This window comes from Paramisgurnus dabryanus, chromosome 23 (assembly GCF_030506205.2).
Source record: "Paramisgurnus dabryanus chromosome 23, PD_genome_1.1, whole genome shotgun sequence".
Taxonomy (NCBI): domain Eukaryota; kingdom Metazoa; phylum Chordata; class Actinopteri; order Cypriniformes; family Cobitidae; genus Paramisgurnus; species Paramisgurnus dabryanus.
The window spans coordinates 27,017,126-27,039,174 of NC_133359.1; the positions used below are offsets into that span (position 1 = coordinate 27,017,126).

The following is a 22,049-nucleotide window of genomic DNA, read 5'->3' on the forward strand; positions in this document are numbered from 1 at the left end:
CTTGTATAAATTTTTGTATGAAATTTTGCCGATCCTTCTCAATATGGCTGTAAAGTTTCAAGGAGAAATAATTTTGATACATTTTCCTTTTCTTGACCATGTATGGATTAATCGATAAATAATCGGCCGATTAATCGATTATAAAAATAATAGTTAGTTGCAGCCCTAAAAATTTATTTATTTTGCATGAAATTTTGCCAATCCTTCACAACATGGCTGTAAAGTTTTAAGGAGAAATAATTTTGATGCATTTTCCTTTTCTTGACCATGTATGGATTCATCGATAAATAATCGGCTGATTAATCGATTATGAAAATAATTGTTAGTTGCAGGCCTTAACTTGTATAAATTTTTGTATGAAATTTTGCCGATCCTTCTCAATATGGCTGTAAAGTTTCAAGGAGAAATAATTTTGATACATTTTCCTTTTCTTGACCATGTATGGATTAATCGATAAATAATCGGCCGATTAATCGATTATAAAAATAATAGTTAGTTGCAGCCCTAAAAATTTATTTATTTTGCATGAAATTTTGCCAATCCTTCACAACATGGCTGTAAAGTTTTAAGAAGAAATCATTTTGATGCATTTTCCTTTTCTTGACCATGTATGTTTTCCGAATGAAAACAATAAGAAACCAAGCAAATACAGTAACACATTTAATGTGGTTTGTTGGTCCAGAGGAGACAGTATCTAGACTGAGCAGTGCATACAGACATGAACAGTCAGATCTTACACAACACACAAGAATCTCATGGCTTACACATGATGACAGACATAAAGTGCTCATTCTCCTTGATCAGGGCCTATCTGGTCTGAACTATGCAAAGCGTTAATACATAATTCACTAATCCCTGTGAATGAGGAGGCCAGCAAAGGGGGTTAGGGATTGAAAACGGTGCAGTCAGGAAATGTTTAAGAGCGGTTCTTCTTGAAGAAACTGATGAGACCGTTGGTAGAGGAATCATGGGATTGAACCTCGGCATCATCCTGCAACTCAGGTTCGATCTTCTTGGCCAGCTGCTTGCCCAGCTCCACACTGAGAGGACAGGAAAAAGATTTATCACTTTCTGAATGTACTGTAACCCAATTAGGGCTGCATTTTGTAACTTTAATTGGTTGAAAATACACAAAAATCTGTTATAGAGGAAGTACATTGAAGACATTTTGTTTTAAATTGTAAAGCTGTCTGGTCCCATTTTGCAGGTAATGGCAGTTTGACTTATACTCTGCACGTTACTTGCAGAGTATGTGTTTGTAACAGAGATGGCACTAGCAAGGCAAACGTTATTAATTTCAGCATTAAATTAGACATTTTACACTCGCGTAACAAACTGGCGTGAAATATTTTGGGTTTGTTAAAATTGTTTCCAGATTTATACAGTTCCAGTTTTGTTTGCTTTAAATTACATCGTAAAAAGAACTGTGGTAAAATAAAAAATAAATACAAATGGTTGGTTACAATGTATTTTGATGAATGCACAACATTCACTTTTCACAAGGTAGCTCAGATAAAATCCTTTAAAACTCTTTGACAACAGCATTCCTACATCAGAATGTACAAACCATTAAAGGATTAGTTCACTTTCTTAAGAATATTTACTGATAATTTACTCACCTCAATGTCATCAAAGATGTTTGTCTTTTAGTCGAAAAGAAATAAAAAAATTGAGGAAAACGTTTTTCTCCACTTCAATGGACCCCAACGTTTTAAAGGTCAAAATTGCAGTTTAAATGTAGCTTCAAAGGGCTCTGAACAATCCCAACCAACCAAGGCATACACATCTATCTAGCGAAACGATCGTAATGTTTGCCCAAACAAAGTACTTTTTTATCTACAATTTCTGAAGCTGCATTGAAAATTTGACCTTTAAAACGATTTTGACCTTCAAACCGTTGGGGTCCATTAAAGTCCACTATATGGCGAAAAATCCTGGAAAGATTTTCAATAAAATTAAGTTTCTTTTTCGACTGAAGAAAGAAAGGCATAAACATCTTGGATGTCACGTGGCAAGTAAATTATCAGGAAATTTTCTTATAAAGTGAACGAATCCTTTAATGTAACAACCGATAACAACAATTATTTCCACACTGATGCTTTGGTTGTGAGTACTATATAAATGGTACACTACACAAGTTAACTAACAACAACAGATCTTTTTGACACAATGGTATTCACATTTATGACAATAGGATAACTTGCTTTCCCTCTAAATTTTCTTCCATTTTCCAATTTCTCTAATCAGAATTATTTGTTTTGTTATGGTGCTTTTCCATTGTGTGGTATGACTAGGCTTGGCCCAGCTCGCTTTACTTTGGCTTGTTTTTTTTCATTGCAGTGTAGTATTATTTTAAAGTGGGTGGGATTATAGACTTATGGTTATACTGTAGTTGTGATGCTGTGGCATTATTGTAAACGCAATACAAACAAACGCACAACACACACTGCAAAAAATGTCTTTCTTACTTAGATTTTTTTTGTCTTTTTTCAGTACAAATACCTAAAAATTCTTAAATCAAGATGCATATACAAAATGGCCCAAGAAAAGAAGTCTAGTTTTTATACAAAAAAAAGATCAAATTTGAGAAAATTTTTGCATAAAACAAGCAAAAAGATATACCAATGGGGTAAGCAAATTTTTCCTGAATTAATTGTTCAAGAAAAAAGTTTTGCCTACTTCATTGGCATTTTTTTTGCTTGTTATACGTGCAAATTCACTTAAATGTAATATTTATTGTCTAAAAACTAGACTTATTTTCTAAGGTCATTTTGCTCATCAAAAAAAAGAAGAAATTTTAGATATTTGTACTGAAAACAAGACAAAAATACTAAGTAAGAAAGAAATTTTGAGTGAACCCCCCAAAAGTGAGCCGTACCGAGCCATACTATTCAGTGGAAAAGCGCCATTAAAGCCAGTTTCAAAATCTAATCTGTAGTTATTTGTAGATTAACTGGACCCAGTCAAAGCAGCAATAGAGAAGACCTGGACTCACCCCCACTGGTCATAGCTGTTGATGTCCCAAATCACACCTTGCACAAAGATCTTATGCTCATACATGGCTAAAAAACATAACAAATGAGGGTCTCAACAAAAGATACAGATCTACAGATCCAGAAAACAGGATTTATTACAGTGGTTTCATTACTCACCAACTAATGCACCCAGCATGAACGGTGTAAGTTTCTTGAAGATTATAGAGTTGCTTGGCTTGTTTCCTTCAAATACCTACAAAAAAAATCTGTCACTCAAAGCAGGAAATGTGCACTGTTGAAACCTCAAATATTACATTCTACTTCATTTCATTTGAAACAAAATGTGTGGGACATTATGGATTCATCTTCTAGCGTTTAGATGTACAGGCTCTTACTTTATGAGGCAACAGTTTCTCCAGCGGCTCTCCAGACATCCCAGCAGCCTGGAGCTCCTTTTTAGCCTCCTCAGAGGTTTTTCCTCTCATCAGAGCCTCCGTCTGAGCCAGGAAGTTTGCCATCAGGATCTAACAACATAGTAATACAGTTCATGAAGAAAGCATGTAACACAAGAGTCCTTTAACAACATCGAAAAGTCAGAATATCCTAAAATCATCAGTCATCAGATAAAAAAAACCTGAAAGAGATATGATCAACAAAAGCTGTGATTAGATCAACTGGAGTACCTTGTGATGTAGGTTATCTCTGATTGGATGCTGACTCTGGGCCGGTATGAGGAAGTCAGCTGGAATCAAGCGTGTGCCTACAGAGCAAAAAACAGACTCATAACTTATCTATTCTGATAAACAATAGCATAAATAGCCAGAAAGCCAATGTTGACATTTGAAATCATCTAAACAAACACGCCCCTACCCTATTGTTGCGTTCACGGCAAAAACACGCTATTCGCACGTAGTTGGACGCTTGAACATTTGAGTTCACTCGCTTCATTCGGGTGTAAAATTCTAGTCATTCGAGAAATTCACGCGGAAATTTTCATCATGGGAGGGGCTTCTGCGACTCCGCGGAGACTCCACCACTCCGCTCGCTTCCTGTAATCATGTCACTACTACAGCAAGGTCCTGATTGGTTAACGCAGCGCGGAAATCCCCCAAAGTTCAAATTTTTTAACCTGCGCGTTTCCCGTGGCAATGTCAATTCATGCGTAACGCACCGTTCCTTCCGTTCCGCAGATAATAAACCGTGTAATCGCGTCTTTGCATTGACTTAATATGTAAATTACCTGTGCTTGCCGACCTCTTATTGCTGATTGGCTACAAGTGTGTTTTGGTACTTGGCCTAAATGCCTTTTCCATAGTGTTTTAAAAATAAATAAAAAATAAAATAAAAAACACACCCCGCCTTTAAGGGTAATTTATTGTGACCTTAATTCCCACCCCTGTCCAGTAGGTGGCGATTGCTCATAATGATTAGCCAATAGGTGTTTGTGCAGCACTGCATGAAGTTCAGCCTTCAAAACAAAATTAAAACTCCAACAAACCCTGGTGAATGAGCTGGTAGAAAGCGTGCTGCCCGTTGGTTCCTGGTTCCCCCCACACGATGGGTCCGGTGTGGTAATTCACACGAACGCCAGACTTTGTGATGTACTTCCCGTTGGACTCCATGTCTCCCTGAGGAATCAATCCAAAAGTCATAAATAACTCTAAAGCTAATCATTACGGTGTCTTGTGACATCATCACACTAACCTGCTGGAAGTAAGCAGCGAAGCGGTGCATGTACTGATCGTAGGGCAGCAGGGCATGGGTCTCAGCCTGAAAGAAGTTGCCGTACCAGACACCGAGCAATGCCAGTATGACCGGAGCGTTCTCCTCCAGAGGAGCCGAGCGGAAGTGGTTATCCTTAAAAAAAATGAAAATAAAACAACATGAGAGTGAGTAAATAATGAAAAATCTGAAACATTACATTTTTAACAATTCCCATCATTTCTTTCATGTATATTGACATACTACAATCCGGCTTACCATCCAATGAGCACCAGCAAGCAGCTGCTGGAAGTTGTCAAATCCTGTGGGATGAAATCAAATCAATTACATTACAAAAATAAAGTCTCATTTAATGCATGGACACAAGTATAAATGCTTATATTGCTGTGCGGGATCAAACCCCTGTTCTCATCTTAAAAATGCACCATAAGATGGCCAATGATAAATGGCATTTACAACCCATTATGCTTTGTAATGTGATATATTCCCAAGTAAAACAGGAAGGATTTAGGGAAATAAAAGTATGCTGGGTTTTATTCATCTCGAATAGTGTAAATGTGTTTTTATAGCAAAATGGCATCAGATGAGATGATATTATTGGTATTTTGATGAAATTATAAAGGGACCAATTTTTGTTTTTATGTTAATGACTTGGCTATAGCACTGACAATGCAAACTAAACCTGACACAATCATGAAACGACTTTATGAATATACCTAAAAGAGTTTGCGTTTACACAGTCGGGACACAATATTTTAGGGCAATGTTCATAAAGCAGACATACCTACGTGCAGTGCAATGGACAAACCAATAGCCGACCAGAGTGAGTAACGCCCGCCGACCCACTAAAACATTCAGCATTAGAAAATCAGAGTAAATTCAAAATGACCAAGCAGTCAAACATTATAAAGCATAAAACATGTGTTCGTGTTTCAGCAAATCCAAACAAGGTTTCCTAGCACATGCAATAATCCGTAATAGATATACTCACATCCCAAAACTCAAACATGTTGTTGGTGTCAATACCAAAGTCCTTCACTTTCGGCTGTTAAATGAAATAAAACGTGTTCATTAATGAAAGATTTTAGATATCATTTATATAAAGATCAAGATAAGATGTGAGACTATACATACTGCGTTGGTAGAAAGAGCCACGAAATGTTTGGCCACGGCAGATTGCTAAAAAAAACACATTTACACAGTAGTCAGTACACATTTATTTTACGCATTGTAACCAAATTAGGACTGAACAATTAAGGTGAAAATTACTATTTTCGTTAAAATATATAAACTCATTTAACAAATACATGGAAATGAATAGCAACTATTTTCATAAAAACCATTTACTACACAAGTAAACCCTCTTAAATCAAGTTAAACTAAAGTTTTATCCGACAGAAACTACACGGCTAAATAAAAAGCAAATTAAAATCATGGGAATATTCACACTACTGCTTATTTACTAATAATATTGTCTATATATCGTTCATATTTGATACATAATAACTGATGGGAGAAAAATACTTTAGCTGGTGGACATATCAGGAGCTCAGATGCAAAAGCTGCTAAACTCCACCTGTCAAAACTGAGATAATGATATTAACCGAATGCTCTCGGTACGTATTATACGTTCATCAAATACTTTAGCTTCAAATCCACTTAATCCCGGCCTCAGGCCATTCAGAAATACTGGTTTGTTGACAAAGAGTCTCACTTACAAGAAAACATGTCAGATGCACTTGTTGCACAATATTGTCTAAAATATTCACTAGTCACTGGATATTAACATGTCATCTGTAACAGATGTTTAAAGCATTATAGTTAACAATCTCACATCATTTGAGGCCTGAAGGAACCATTCTTTGGCTGTCTCTGCATTAGTGATGGTCTCCTGCGTGGTGAACGTCTACAAAACACAAATTAAAACCTGTTAGAAATTCATATCTTCCTCAGTCTGTTTAAATAAAAATGTAGATTAAATTACATAAGATTGATTACAAATTATTATACCACAAGGCTGTTGAATGCTTTATTGAGATTGGTTAAGAAATGTTCCAAGCGTATGCATTATTTTTTGATAAATGCACACCTGACATCTCAAATGTCTTAAAAATACCACCAGAGCAATGTCTTTACAACGTATGTGGTAACTGTGGTATAAGCGTAATATAATAATTGACTCCGATCCTTTGAATTATTTCAAATTAAAACCAAATACTATTTTGTTTTAAAAAACACTGCATAATTGTAATAAAATAAGTCTTCCACTACAAGAAAATCACAATTTTATTTGACTTTCTTTGGTCAAACCTTGGATGCAATGATGAAGAGGGTGGTCTCAGCATTCAGCTGGGCGAGGGTTTTGGCCATGTGCGTGCCATCGATATTTGAGACGAACCAGACGTTGGGTCCTCCTTTAGAGTACGGCTTCAGAGCTTCAGTTACCATGAGAGGACCCTTAAGAAAACAGGATCAAAATTTCATTCAGTTAGACCCATCCAGGAAGAGATAATCCAGTCAGAAATACAGTCTGTATTTTTAAATTTTTTTTGTTGCGATAGACATAATAATTCTAGTTTTGTGCTTCTGTAAAAACCGTGACCTGTAGCTGTTAAATATATTTGAATAGGGGTGTAACGATTAATCGTGCAAATGCGCATTTTCTCAATGAATGAATTACAGTGAAATCCCAGCACATCCAAAAGCCAGAGGGCGCTCTCGCGCAGAAAATTCCTTTGTGGAAAAGAAGTAGCATTACGGAAGCTATTCCAGGAAATGTCTGCAGGAATATTTATATCGCTGTCCTTCAGATTGTTTCAGGTATTTCATGAAAATAAAGAATATCTTTAATTTGTTTAACGAGTGTTGTTTTTTATAATGCACGTTATAAACGACTCCGACTCATAATGATTTAAGATCGATAAGGACTTCCTACTGACCAAATGCCGTAATACACGCACAAGCTGTGCATGAAACAAAGAATCGCAGCCTTGTGATTCAGATTCGGTTCCAGACAGGGATTTTTAATGGGACACACGATTTATCGTTACATCCCTATGTTTTAATGTCTCAAAGGTAAGAATTGTTAATTGCAAACTTTGTTTTTTTGAGGAAAATATATAAATGCATATACAAAACATGTTAGCTACCAGTCAAGCACTGAAATGAAATTTCTGGTCCAAAAGAATAAATTCTGGATGCACTTGGCTGAAAACCAAAACTGACTTTAATAAACAGCTTTTTGTATTATTGCATTGATATTAAGACTTCATAATATTAATGAAAACAATCACAACACGGGTCATGTCAGTGAGCCTCTTTTCGGATTATGTAAATAGGTTTGAAATGATCTTTAGTGATAACAGCACCTGCTGTCTGACAGTCCAGTATAACCTCCTGAAAACATGTGCACTTCATCATCACTTACTGACAAACCGCTGATCATTCACAACTATATTTGAAAGCCTTATGTCTCACTGGAACTTGACTTAAAATAATGCTTGCAGGTCAATGTGATTTCCGTCAAGACTGCGATTTCATTTTAGAATTGAGAATGTTGGGAATGTCAACAGTGGAAACAACTGTCCCGTTCACACTACGCCAATAAACAGCAACACACGCTGGGAGAACCAACAAGCGTATTAATAAACACCGTTAATGATTAAGGCACTGTCTGGTGCCTTCATATCACATTTACAGTAGACCTATATTTCACTTTGCGTGTCAGCCAAGCAAACTGTACAAGTAAACACTAACAAATGTTACCTAGTTTCCATACCTTTGAACAAAGAACTTAGTTGACGATTTCATTCAAGTTTATTTCTGTAGCGATTCTCACAATTTTGCATTGGAATAAATCAGCTGAACAGTAAATACAGCATAGTTCAAGCAAAATATATCCACAAGCAGGGGCCAAGAAGTTTCAGACCAATAGGGAAAAGTTTCAGATTTTGAACGTTTATCAGCTTTACCTGCCCCACCCAAAATTATTTTGGTTCATATCTGCTGAATGACTCGATTGATAACATTTAGTCAGCAGTGTCTTCAAATAGATGCCAGATTTTATGTAAACCATACTAGGGCTGCAATGACACGTCAACGTCATATAACGACAACTATGAAAATCTAAACATCGATGCCGATGGGACAATATTATTTTATTTAAACGTTACAAGTACAGATGAAATAACGCCTATGAAAATTTGTGTACAGACAATGTAGACGTGTGATTGTGTGTAGTAGCATAAACCCCAAAGAGTCATATTCAAAATAAAAGTCAAATGTGGCAACGTAGCCCCTACTGTTGTTTGTTTTGTTTTTAAAAACTACTGCCCGATATAGTGATTTCAATAATGGATTCAAACGATTACAAAAACAAGATAATCGAGGTAAAACAATTAATTAATTGATTAAAATATAAATTACGTGACACATGTAGCCTGCAACACTTACTTAATATAAAGGTTAAATAATGCATGTTTTCAAAGTCACCAAGTAATAGTGTTAAATAATCATGATTATGATTTTGCCCATAATCAAGCAGCTCGACCATGTAGAATTTTTTTTAAATGGCAGACGTGCCAAAATCTGATAAGAAACACTGAAAACTGTTAACGCAGTATGGCGCATAGAAATCTTATGCTGCGTTTACACCAGCCGCGGTAGAGGCGTGAAGCGCGAGTGATTTCAATGTTAAGTCAATGTGAAGACGTGTGTTTGGCGATTCCGCCTCATTCGCGCATCCAGCTGAATGGTGGTTTTTGAGTATTTTTCGTTTCACGCGAATTGCGGCTGACGCCTGAGTTGAAAATTTTGAACTTTGATGGGTTTTGGCCCGCGTTAACCAATCAGGAGCCTGCTTGCAGCTGTGATTTTGACACCTGAAACGCAGTTGGTGTAAATGCAGTATCAGGAGATCTACTTCATATTTTTTTACTAAACCATACAAAAGTTATAGGCCATTTTGCATTTCTAAGGACCAGTAGGAATAACAAAGTTAAAATCACAAATAGTTTACTGAGGACAAATAGGACACTGTTCTTCAATAGAAAATATATAAATTAATAGTGATGACCATTCCATAAAATATCTACATTATTATTAAATATATAAAAGATAACCGGATCTACTGTCATGATAAAAATTAGTTCTTTGGTTTTAAAGAAATTATGAGGGATAACATGTATGATGTTTACTGTTGTTCAGTTTAAGTACAAACAGTTCCTACAGTAATGAAGTACAATTAGTTAAGTACAAGCTCATCTTTCATCCTGGTTGGTCAGTAAGGATAATAAAGATAAAAGTATTTATCCGAGGCCAGATTGAATCCAGTAGGAAACAGGTGTAATGTACTTCCTAATCAACAGTTCTCTTCCTCTCATATTTCCTCTGACACTTCTTTTCTAAATCTATTTGTAGTCGTGCTGAGGGGTATCGGGTTGTTAGTTATGTGTGGCTTCAGCAGGTTATTCCTGTTCCAAATTCCCTTACACAGTAAATTAATGGGAAAGAATTTTAGGCGCTAATTTAATTACAGACGTTATTCACACATCTTTTACATTATACAGACAAATGGTCATATAGTCATAAATAAAAATTTTAATAAAAAATATTTTTATTGTACAGACAACCGCATACAAAGAACCACAGATATTTACTCAATGGTTGATAAAGTTAAAAGTGTTAGTACTTGGTTGAAAAAATAATTATTTGTGAGAGTTAGTTTATTTAACCAGCTTCCATGATTAATATATGCAGAATGACGGCATATAAATCTGCATTAGTATATTAAACTAAAACAGCTACACAGTCAACTACAATTTGCAAAAATTGCTAAAATGTTGCTGCAACTACTCCATGCTTTTTACACCGCTGTTCATTTTATTATTGCACTTGTAAATGTAATTTTAAACTCCTACTCTAATTATTTTAATTTCTTTTAAGGGCCATTAAGTTAATGACGCCTGTTATTTAGCATAGTAACTGACTAAATGTCCAATAGTTGACGATAAAGTATATACTATTTATTTATTTATAATCTATTTATAAAGGACAATAACATTTGCAATAATACTATACTATATAATCTAATCTATATACTAAATATTTCATAATTTTCCCATGATCTGTGGTTTCTTTACTTTGTCTCTCATGTAAAGCTGCTTTGAATCAGTGCAACACTGAGAAAGCGCTATATTAATTATTTTTTATTTTTTTTAGAAATAGAAGAGCAGTCAACATCTACTTGTATTCACTGAAATCGTTCCTAAAAGTTCAAATTGATTTTGTGCCCTTTTTTGAAGGCATCAGCAGGTTCTGGATGGGGTGTATGAATGTAGAAACATATGCTGGTGCAGTGCCAGTGATAGTACTGTAAGTAAGCAGTAGTGACTTGAACCTGATATGGGTTTCAATCAGCAGCAAGTGGAGAGAAAATATTAGCTGCCTTAAAAGTTTAACTAATCAAACTGGTTATGCAAGTCATTTCAAGTTACTATTTTAAATTTTGACAGGTGATAAGCAGGGCCAGATGGAATCTGCTGACTTTTTTTGCTTTTTCTGTTGGAGAAATCCGCAGAACTCTGTGGGATGATTTTAAATGTTTTTAGAAGATATTCGAGACTTTAAGCTATAAATATTACAAAATTGCATGTAAAATAATGACTTTTTAAAGGCTTACAATGAAAATGAATACACCAAACCAATGAGTCATCTGAATTAAACTGGACCAACATTAACCAGATAATGTGCATGACAAGATTGAATAATAGTTTCTATATAAAATGACATATATTATTGTTTATAGTGTTATATATTATAGCAGAATAAAAAAGCTTGTGTTAATACGTTCTCATAATCAGTGTTGGGGTAACGCATTACAAGTAAAGCACATTACGTAATAATATTACTTTTCTGAAGTAACGCATTACTTTATAAATGTAAACATTAATATTTGAGTTACTTTTTAAAAAAGTAATGCGAGTTACTTTTCAGTTTAATTAATTCAATTAAAAAATTTAAAAAAATGTACTAAATTAAACTGAACATATTAACGGAACATACTCTGTGCGCATGAGCGGGAACAGCAGGCCAGAGCTTGACATTTTTGCGATCATAAAAAACACCAGCAAAGCCTGAAAGAAATCAAGCCTCAGCCAAGTAAAAAAAGTAACGCAAAAGTAACGCCAAAGTAACGCAAAAGTAACGCAAGCATTACTTTCCATGAAAAGTAACCAAGTAACGCAATTAGCTACTTTTTTGGGGAGTAACTAAATATTGTAATGCATTACTTTTAAAAGTAACTTTCCCCAACACTGCTCATAATGAATTAAGCACGTATGAAGATAATTTCATCATTTTTACAACGTAATGTAAACTTTATATTAAACATTTATAAAATATTTATATTGAAATGACGATGAGCTAAGTGCTGACTGTCACGTCACAAAGACGACAAAACTTACAGCTGAGTTAAGCAGATCTTGTCTCTATTTCATCTCAAATATCAAATGGTTTGTGCTCTCTATCATTAAAAGCAATCACAGCAAACAGCACGTGCAGGGTTTATGTACTTTTCAATGCCGTTCACGGACTTCTCCGCGGCAATCCGTGGGCGCGGACTCTGTTTGGGCTTGTTGATGAGTTGCTATAACTTAATAATTAGCAAAATATTAAATCAAGTTCAGTATTTTCAACTCGTTTTTATACATTTAAGTTGAAATGACTTTTAAAGCCAATTTGATTCAACTTTAAAATTTAACCCTTTACCTGTCACAGCCCTTTTTAAGTGGGGGGTGAAAAGGTGATGTACCCATTCAAATTAATATAACTGTTAACAGACTGTTTTTTGGTCTACAAGCCTAATTTTGGTCTTGTTTTAAAGACACTTTAAAGTTTTTGGCGGAAGTGTCTGGAGGTGAAAATATTAAACTTAAAATTAAAACTTAATTCTTATAGCAGTTTAAATTTATTGTAATAAATAAAAATAATGCTTTATATTATTATTATTATTATTATTATTAATTATTTTATTATTTTTATTATTATTATTTTTATTATTATTTTTTTATTTTTATTATTTTTTTTATTATTATTATTATTATTATTATTATTATTATTATTATTATTATATACATAAAGTTATAAAAAAAGGTTTGTGTTGGTTTGCTGTGAGGTTTGGTGCATACACGTCACAAATTAATAAATTACAGTCACTGCTTTAAGAAATTCTTAAACTTTTCAAACAATACATAGTTTGTTGTGATAGATTAACATTTACATAATAAATATTAAGGTAAATTCGGGGCTGGTTTTAAAGGGGAGTTTAACACAAAATGAAAATTCTATCATTATTTTATCACCGTCATGTTCCAAAAACTTGTATAAAATAAGATATTTTATCAATGTTTGTTACCAAAACATTTGACTTCCGTATTATTTTTTTCCTACTCTGGAAGTCAGTGGTGCTCCTGCTTCTTGCTTGATCCCAAATACCTTCTTTTGTGTTCAGCAAAAAAAAGAAATGTATACAGGCTTGGTGCAACATAAGGGTTAGTAAATAATTGTATTTTTGGGTGAAGTCCCGCTTAACTAAGGCAGCTAAAGTTTAATGACAATCAACTCTCTGCCCTGCACAGCTGAACAGTGTGAATTATTTCCAGACAGCAAATGGTTTTGCTAAAGTGCTGATCGTTGCCAGAATGACGCTGCACTCCCCCACGTGAAGTAAGAGCCAAGCTGTGCTTTGACTCCTCCTAGTATTTTAAATATCTGCCTGATCCTACCATGAGAAGAAAGCAGATTTAATTCCACTCTGTAAAACCGACCCTGACGGACTGCCAGTGCCAAAGTAAGAAAGCGCTCGCATGTGCGAGATGGTTGTATGATTTTTGAAGCACTGCCAGTAGAGAAGCACTGGCACATGCGGTGGATGAGAATACGGTTTCATTGGCTCAAGAGTGCCCGTCTATTCCAAGAGGATCTACTGGATGGACTCCAAGCTGGTATGTCGTATAATTTAATAGCTTATGTTGTCACTACTCACAAATTTAGGGAATGAAACTGCTTGTAAACAGTGATTGTACACCAGCAAGTGGCTACACTGTAAAAAATGTTGTTGTAGTTATTCAGCTGTTTGCAGTAACTTACTGTAGATTAAAATTTTTGTCATTTACTGGTAACAGTTTGTTTAAAGTTTAATGAACATTAACAAGTCTGCATCTTTACAGTATAAAACTGTAAAAGTCTCATGCAAAGCATTCTGAGAACCTGAGTTTTTTTTCGTCAGATTTTGTTTCCCAGAATGCTCTGCATGAAGCTGCTATTTTAGTTTTATTCTGTAAAGATAAAGTTTTGTAAATGTTTAATGTCCATTTATCTCAGAACAAACGGTTTTAACGAATTTAAATCTACAGTAAGTTACTGGCAAACAGCTGCCAGTAAAACTGTAATTTTTGCAACTGTATTCTTTAGTAAATTAAATTGCAAAAACTGAAAAAGTAAAATTGACCTTTTTTGTCATTGCAAAGGTAAAAGAATCAAAATGAATGACCAGTGGAATTCGGCATTTACAGACAATGTCTACATATCAAAAAGAAGCTTTAGAAAGACTCTCATCTGTAAAAGACGTTATGTACCCGTAGAGAGTAACTTTATTGAGAACGAAACCAAAACGGAGAATCCTAATCAATCAAGCTGTGAAAAAAGAGTAACCAAAATTCCGAGTGTGCAAGAGACCGTTTGCTTAAATCCAAGGATTCAAGCTACACACCATTCCCCTGGAAGATCTGAAGAATCCTCTCAGGAGGAAGAAAGAGTGGATGAGGCCGAAATCACTGCACCTGGACCTGACTCGCAATCCCAACTCACGAGTCCTAAGAAATGGGAAGAGGATAGTATTCCCGAAGTAGAGATAAAACAGGAGGTGCACATCATTAAGCCATGCGCACAGGAAGAGGGGAAGAGTGAAGATGAGGTGGAGAGACCAAAGCAGGTCCTGAAAAGTCAGTTTGTGTTTGCGTCTATGAAAAAGCGAGGGAGAGAGGGAGACACGGAGGACCGTCCGCACAAGTGCACTTATTGTAACTGGGCTTTCAAGAAGTCCAGCAACCTTTCGAGTCACATGAAAACTCACTGTGGCCTCAGGCCGCACGTCTGTGACGTGTGTGGAAAAGCCTACTCACACCAGGGTACACTGCAGCAACACAAACGGCTCCACACCGGTGAAAGACCGTACCAGTGTCCCTTCTGCGAAAAAACCTACATCTGGTCCTCTGACTTTCGCAAACACGTTCGGACGCACACGGGCGAGAAGCCTTACATCTGCGAGGAATGTGGTAAAGACTTTGTGCGCTCGTCCGACTTGCGTAAACACATGAGGAACGTGCACATCAACGACAAGCCTTTCCTTTGCAAGCAGTGTGGCAAAACCTTCAACAAGCCGCTGTCTCTCCTCCGTCACGAACGCACGCATTTGGGCGAGAGACCTTTCGTCTGTCCAGAGTGCGGAAGGTCGTTTGCTCAGGCCAGTCGGATGGCGGAGCACAGGAAGATCCACAGTGGCGTGCGTCCCTACATGTGTCCGGTTTGCCCTAAAGCCTTCACTAAGTCCTCTAACCTTGCTGAACATCTAACAGTGCATACTGGAGTAAGGCCACACAAGTGCTCAGAATGTGGGGTGGCATTTGCTATGGCATCCCGATTGGTTCGTCACCAACTTACTCATGCAGCCAAGTAATCCGATCACTGCCAGGGCTGTAATGCAACATTCAGCCACTTTGTGGCACTCGAGAGGCACCAGGAACAGCTGGTGAAGTGATGCCTTGCTCAACAAACACATGAAGAGCCATGCCAACTACTGTACTTAACTAGAAAGAGCATTGTGTAAGCAATAAAAAAAACATTCATCATGAACATTTTTACAGGGAATACAGGGAAATGTGGGGACCAAAATATTTTGATTTCTACTTGATCACTGGGTATTCTCCAGTACATAAACACAAAGGTGACAGTAACCTGCTATTTATAATGACCTCTTGTAACATGATAGCCTCTTGCTTACTGAAGCAGATTTTGTGTGCATGTAAGAAAAGGAACAATGTCAAAATGTACAGTATTATTTTAAATAGTCAAGAAACTAATTTTTCTGTCAAATGTTTTTAAAGCAGTATGACATTGAACTATTCTCTGGGACTACAACTGTGTGCAAGAAATAAAAAAAATAAAAAAAAATGGTTTCTTCTTTTAATTGATCTAAAATAATTATTTTAATTAAACAACACATGATTTCATAAAACATGCTTTTCCGCTCCATTTAAAATCACGTTGGTAACATAGGACTGTTATGAAATGATAATAAAATCTCTGTATGACCCTCTTGATTACGACCTAATTCGTGTTTATATTGGTCCCTCTGCTTTGAAATAAATAAAGACAAATGCCTTCAAAGCAAAAACAAAAATTGCACACACAATATTCAAGAATTAAAATTCAACATCCAAAAGTCTTAATTCAATTTACTGTAAAATAGCACCTAAAATACTTAACAGGCAATTGTCAATCTTTATTATAACTCTTTTCCACAAATTCTGTGGTTACAAATTCAATGTTTCACATCCAATCACCACCTGCTGCTCAGGGTTGCCAGGTGCAACAAAACCAGCCCAATGGCCAAATCAAAATTAGCCTAAAAATAGCCCAATGATCTTAGGCCAAACGCCAAGTTTTAAAATATTCCACTCCAATACCTAAAATACATTTTACACATTCATTTTTATACATTACACACAATTTTTCTTAAAAAACATGCACTTAGCCACTACGTCTTGTACGCTGCGTCAAAAGCCGAAAACGCACACTCTCTCACAAATGCTTGTCGGTCGTTACTGGAAGCTAGTTACTTTAGTCTGTAAAATTTTAAATATCTAAAGATACTTTTCTTACACAATAACATCGATTGCCATCAGAAGGCCTTTATTAACCCCCTGACGCTTTGTGGATTACTTCTGGACTTTAAATCAGAAGCACCATACACTACCATTACAAAGCTTGGAACAACCAAAACATTTTCTAATATTAATTAATTAATTAATTAATTTCTCACAGGTTAAATGCTTTGATCCATAATAATGTCAATAATAATAATAATAATATTCAAGAAACATATATTTTGTGAACATTTGACAGGAACAATTGAAAGCTTACACTATACTTTATTTTGTCCTCATTTAGCATGTATTTCTCTGAACAATTATTAAAACTTTCTTGGTACTTCTCATATAATTGCTTTTGATGATGAATGGATTTCGGATAGGTGTCTGCCTATGTTGGTGTCGTAAGAGCAAATATTGACATGTTGTATGTTGAAACACATTAAAGAGTCTCCTGTCTATTTATAAGTAAACTTGTTGGGCTGTTATTTAGCATCTATTGTTGGATTATAATTATAATTAAGTACATTTTTAAAATAAATCATTTATTATCAATACGCCTTTTCTCTGTTAATAAAAAAAGTCTTAAACTCATGTTTTAATATATATTTCTACTAAACTGAATAAGTTTAAAATAAGTAAAGCCAATGTTTGTTCAGCACAATTATAGAGCCTCAGTACAAAAAAGCAGTACCCAAAAATTTGCCATTTGATACTGTTACTGCGTAAAACTGATGCAGTATGAAATGTGCCGTGTTGTTTAAAAAAAAAATAATAATATTCTGTCTCTGACCATAATAAAAAAGTCTATTTATAAATGGGATGTCATATCTTGGTTGGGCAAAAATCATTCACTTTGGTTACCGAGAGAGAGGACCAGAGGGGTTCCGGTCAGCACAAAGATATTTGATGGTGTACTCTTCGCACAAATGCACATTTCCAATGTATTTGCAAGATACTTTTTGGTTCGGTTTATAGCTGAAATGTTCCTGAACTGTCAAAGTTACATTCAGATATTTTATATTCATTATAATGACCCAGCTTTAAATGGCCAAGAAGCGATTCCATCGACTGGGAGTCAGGAATCAACGTCAACTTAAAAAAAAAAAACAGCGTTGACATGAAAGTAATTTTTTCATGAGGTATAGTATACTATAATGTGTATAAGTAGTACTATTAAAAACATCCATATTAATAACTATGACTGATATCATAAAAATCATATTAACATTCAAACATATTAAGTTGTAATGTATGATAATACCGTACAATATACATAAAACGTGTATTTAGCATTCAATTTTTAACATTAGTTAATTTTATTATTTTGTTTAACATCAACAGGGCTTTCATCCTGATCCAACAAACAAGTTTGTTGGCATTTGTAAGGTCAGCATGAATTAAACTGAAGTTACAGATTTAGATATCAGAACAGATGTAACTCACCAGATCAGATCCTCCAATGCCAATGTTCACCACATCAGTGATGGATTTACCACTGAAGCCTTTCCAATCACCACTGCGCACTTTCTACAAACACACACATTAAGTTTCATTATTAAAAATAATATTCATTCTGTTGTCGTGCTCTTGTATAACTCAACAGTAGAGCATTGAGTTAGCAGCAGAAAAAAGTACAAAAAAAAAACCCACACATACTGATAAAACATCTGGCAAATGCATAAATGTAAATATACTTCTCTTAAAAACGGATAAAAGAGCCTAACATTCATTAGTGCTATATAACGTAAAATAAGAGAAGCACAAGTGAAAGTTTCACTCACATGGCAAAATTTCTTCATCTGCTCCAGAACTCGGTTGACCTCAGGCATCACATCTTTACCATCCACCAGGATGGGAGTGTTTGAGCAATTTCTCAGAGCAGTGTGGAGAACAGCTCGACCCTACAGTCAAACAGAAACACTGTTCTTAGCAATACTAACAATACTAAGTATAAACAATACTTAAATCACTTGTGTTAAGTCAAATGTAAAGACGCGACAGACATACTGCGATGCGATTTGCGCAAAATAAGCATTTCAGGCATTTAACGCAGAAATACGAAACAACAATGGAGGACCAAATCATCGTTCTTGTATGTGGACACACGGAGCTGTACTGTTCGTACTTATATAGAAACAGGAATAAAAAGGATCTTGCCTGGAAAAATGTGAGTGAGGAGGTCGGACAATCTGATCAGTCGTAAAAAATGCTCTTCAATTTCAACCGCAAATGACGTAAGTTAACTCAAAAAGTTCAAGCGTCCAACTATGCATAAATACGCGATTTCTTCGCATCTAGTGTGAACGCACAGTTAGACTGTACATAGACTTTACCTCAGTGAAGTTGATCTTCTCTCCTGTAAACATCTTCTCTCTGGCTGCCTCAACACCCACGGATCGTGCCTGACCGAACATGACAAGACAAGTGAATTATTTCATCTTACATGTGCAGTTAAACTACTACACACCATAACAACTTTCTGTTCATGTTGATACCATAGATTTGTTGCATCCTTAAAAACAGATTTACATCATTTTCTGCTCTGATTGACATTATAATGTATTAATGATACTTACACTCATTAAGTCATTGCAACTTATACTAAAATTAAGACTTAAACCCAAAATGACTTTTTATTCTAGTTATGTAAGAATGAATAAAAATCGTTATGCATGAACTGAACTGGTTTAAAAATGTGGTTTAAAACTGTTGAGTAAAGAAGAAAAGTGTGAGAGATATTTCAGTAAAAATGGGATGATAAAAGAAAGATGGCAAGCAATACCATGTCAAAGAGCATGCCCAGGACTTCTTTATTGATGAGATTCTTGGAGTAATCCAACAGGAAATCTCCATCATCTGTCGCCAGCTTTAAACTGCTCAAAACAAGCACATTAAACACACAACATCTTTAGCATACAAAAACTATTAGTTGACTAACTTGGCTTATTTCTTTCATGCACAATGTGGTGGTGAACATAGTGATATGCAGACCGAAACTGTAAACACTGTAGGCTGCAGTTAGGAAAATTGAAAGCTAAAACAACTATTTACTATTTAAGTACATTTAAATGAAAAATAACACTACTGTAACATAACAGTACTAAAAGCTTTGCTTTTAATAACTTTTATTACTTCTCACGTCAAGACAACTGATTTATTTGATTATTTCTGATAAACACACTAAATTATTTTAATACAAAATTATTTTATAGCATTCATTTCATTAGACAGATTCGCTCAAGCGCAGCGCATGCGCGGTCCTGCAGTTTCTGCGTATGTGTGTTGAGAGGCACGTACAACATGCTGCTATAACGCCCACTGCTGGTTGTTATTATTATAAAACTATACAAGTCCACGCTTTAAAAAAAGTATCATTACAAAACACATTTCATTTATTCCTTAAGCAGAAATATAGCTAATACTCTATTCTCCATCTTTATATGACTCATAAACCGCCACAGGAACATGTACGTAGACATGCACGTGTAGCGTTATAGTATCACTACATAAGCGACGAATTTACTTTTTTTTTGTAAATTCAATGAAATATAACATCACACTGGGTCATATATACCACAAGGTATTAGCATAGAGTGTAAGGTTATATGCAGTCGTTATCGATGTTAATGACCTTGTGCGTTTAGCTAGGAACGTTTATAATAGTTAATATCAAGATAAAGCTCGTCACAGACTATCAGAGTATTAAACTGATAATATCTCAGTGTTTAAATTAGACATTTAAAGCAGGTGCAGCAGTGCAGGGCTTTGACATCGAGATTTTGGCCTGATGTTGAAATAACCTTGCAACATCAGTGTGGAAATCAAAATGAAATAAAAAGTTGGCCTTCGTAATACCGACCATTTACTACATACAGACTAACATATATCAAAGTGTTACGCTGAATACGCATTAATGTTCATTTCAAACATTTTAATACGAACACATTACATAAAAAACCACACACAGGCCTTCATGGCCAAGGTAAAGTCCCTCATAGCTGCAGATACACCAAACATGTGATGCTGACAGGCTTGATGGGATAAAATGTCATGATAATATATAGTTTAAAGTTCAGACGCACATTAAGGAAGCGCGTTTGATGTGTGTTTCACCTGAACTTGTTGAATCTCTCTTTATCCGCCTCGAACATCTGCCTCATATTGAGGTTTCCGGCGTTGGATTTGTACCATTGCTCCAGTTTGAGATAGTTTGGGTCGCTGATGAGACTCATGATGAAACGATTTCGATGTTCTTCCGTCTGAAGCTGCTTATATGAATTACAGCCGATCACCAGTCAGTGCACAGAAAAGCGTGAGGAGGAGGAAGTCTTTTGATGAGAAATCCTGCTGCATGACGACACGGGTTGGTCACGCCTCCCGTAGGTCTGAAGAGCAGCGACCTCTTTTTACACTGAATACGTTGAATACGTAAATTATTTATTAGGAATCGCATCATAATACACTGCTTATCAGTTGAATTCTGTTCTCCAGAGCCGAACTATCAAATAAAAAATATGACTTAAATCACGATATGTCTTATCAGACAGGTCTGGTGAAAGGCTGCAGCCTCCAGAGGTCGCATATGTAGGCTTCATACGTCATCAAGCCTGGTTCATTTAAGTTAACTGAGCATTACATTCGCAAGTCATAAGCATATTACAACAATTAACGATTAACTAAGAATAAACGTCAACTTTTTTGTTGATATTCTAAAATAAGACAGGCTTGATGACGTATGCAGCCTACAAATGCGACATCCGGTTCGGAGGCTGATACTATTTAGTATGATACGTAATTTACGTATTACTGGTTTGCAGATTTGATGCAGGTTATTTAACCACAAGATGGAAGCAAACAATCATGAATGGACCGCCAACAGCCGAGCTTCACTAGGTACTTCCAAATTCCAAATGCGAGTTTTAATTAAACGAGTGCTCGTAAGTTTTAAATATTCTTTTTTTTAGAAAAAAATAATATATTTGGTTTCACCAGAGTGCGTTAAGCTTTAGCTCAAAATACCCCACAGATAATTTATTATAGCATGCTAAAATTGGCACTTTGTAGGTGTGTGCCATTTTTGTGTGTCCTTTAAAATGCAAATGAGCTCTGCACTAAATGGCAGTGCCGTGGTTGGTGTAGATTAAGGTGCGGTGTCCCCCTCTGACATCACAAGGGGAGCCAGATTTCAATTAGCTATTTTTTCCTCATGCTTACCAAAACTAAGTTACTGGGTTGATCTTTTATACATTTTCTAGGTTAATAGAAGCACTAGGGACCCAATTATAGCACTTAAACACGGGAAAAAATAAGATTTTTATGATGTTCCATTTAAAGCTTTATTAATCCAGGGCAGGGTTGATGAAAAATAATATATAATTAAATCGTAAAATTTAAAATAAATGTAAATATAACACTAACAAAA

The 22,049-nt window shown here is 35.5% G+C and overlaps 2 protein-coding genes across 2 annotated transcripts; one reads left to right on the top strand and one right to left on the bottom strand.

The window, feature by feature from the left end:
• Nucleotides 1–647: 647 nt before the first annotated feature.
• Nucleotides 648–20,969, bottom strand: gpia (glucose-6-phosphate isomerase a). Its single transcript, XM_065297923.2, has 18 exons — nucleotides 20,741–20,969; nucleotides 19,410–19,500; nucleotides 18,961–19,029; nucleotides 18,409–18,528; nucleotides 18,071–18,154; nucleotides 7,008–7,154; nucleotides 6,532–6,603; nucleotides 5,832–5,876; nucleotides 5,689–5,742; nucleotides 5,482–5,542; nucleotides 4,956–4,999; nucleotides 4,680–4,832; nucleotides 4,474–4,603; nucleotides 3,659–3,735; nucleotides 3,371–3,499; nucleotides 3,153–3,228; nucleotides 2,996–3,062; nucleotides 648–1,040 (listed from the first exon to the last, which is right to left on the bottom strand). Exons 1-18 carry the CDS (start codon nucleotides 20,857–20,859, stop codon nucleotides 917–919), a joined length of 1,662 nt encoding a protein of 553 aa, XP_065153995.2. The 5' UTR covers nucleotides 20,860–20,969; the 3' UTR covers nucleotides 648–916.
• On the top strand, nucleotides 13,210–15,740 carry LOC135781709 (uncharacterized). The gene is made up of 2 exons (XM_065292305.2): nucleotides 13,210–13,699; nucleotides 14,225–15,740. The coding sequence occupies exons 1-2, from the start codon at nucleotides 13,579–13,581 to the stop codon at nucleotides 15,430–15,432; spliced, it is 1,329 nt and encodes a 442-aa protein (XP_065148377.2). The 5' UTR covers nucleotides 13,210–13,578; the 3' UTR covers nucleotides 15,433–15,740.
• Nucleotides 20,970–22,049: the final 1,080 nt, after the last annotated feature.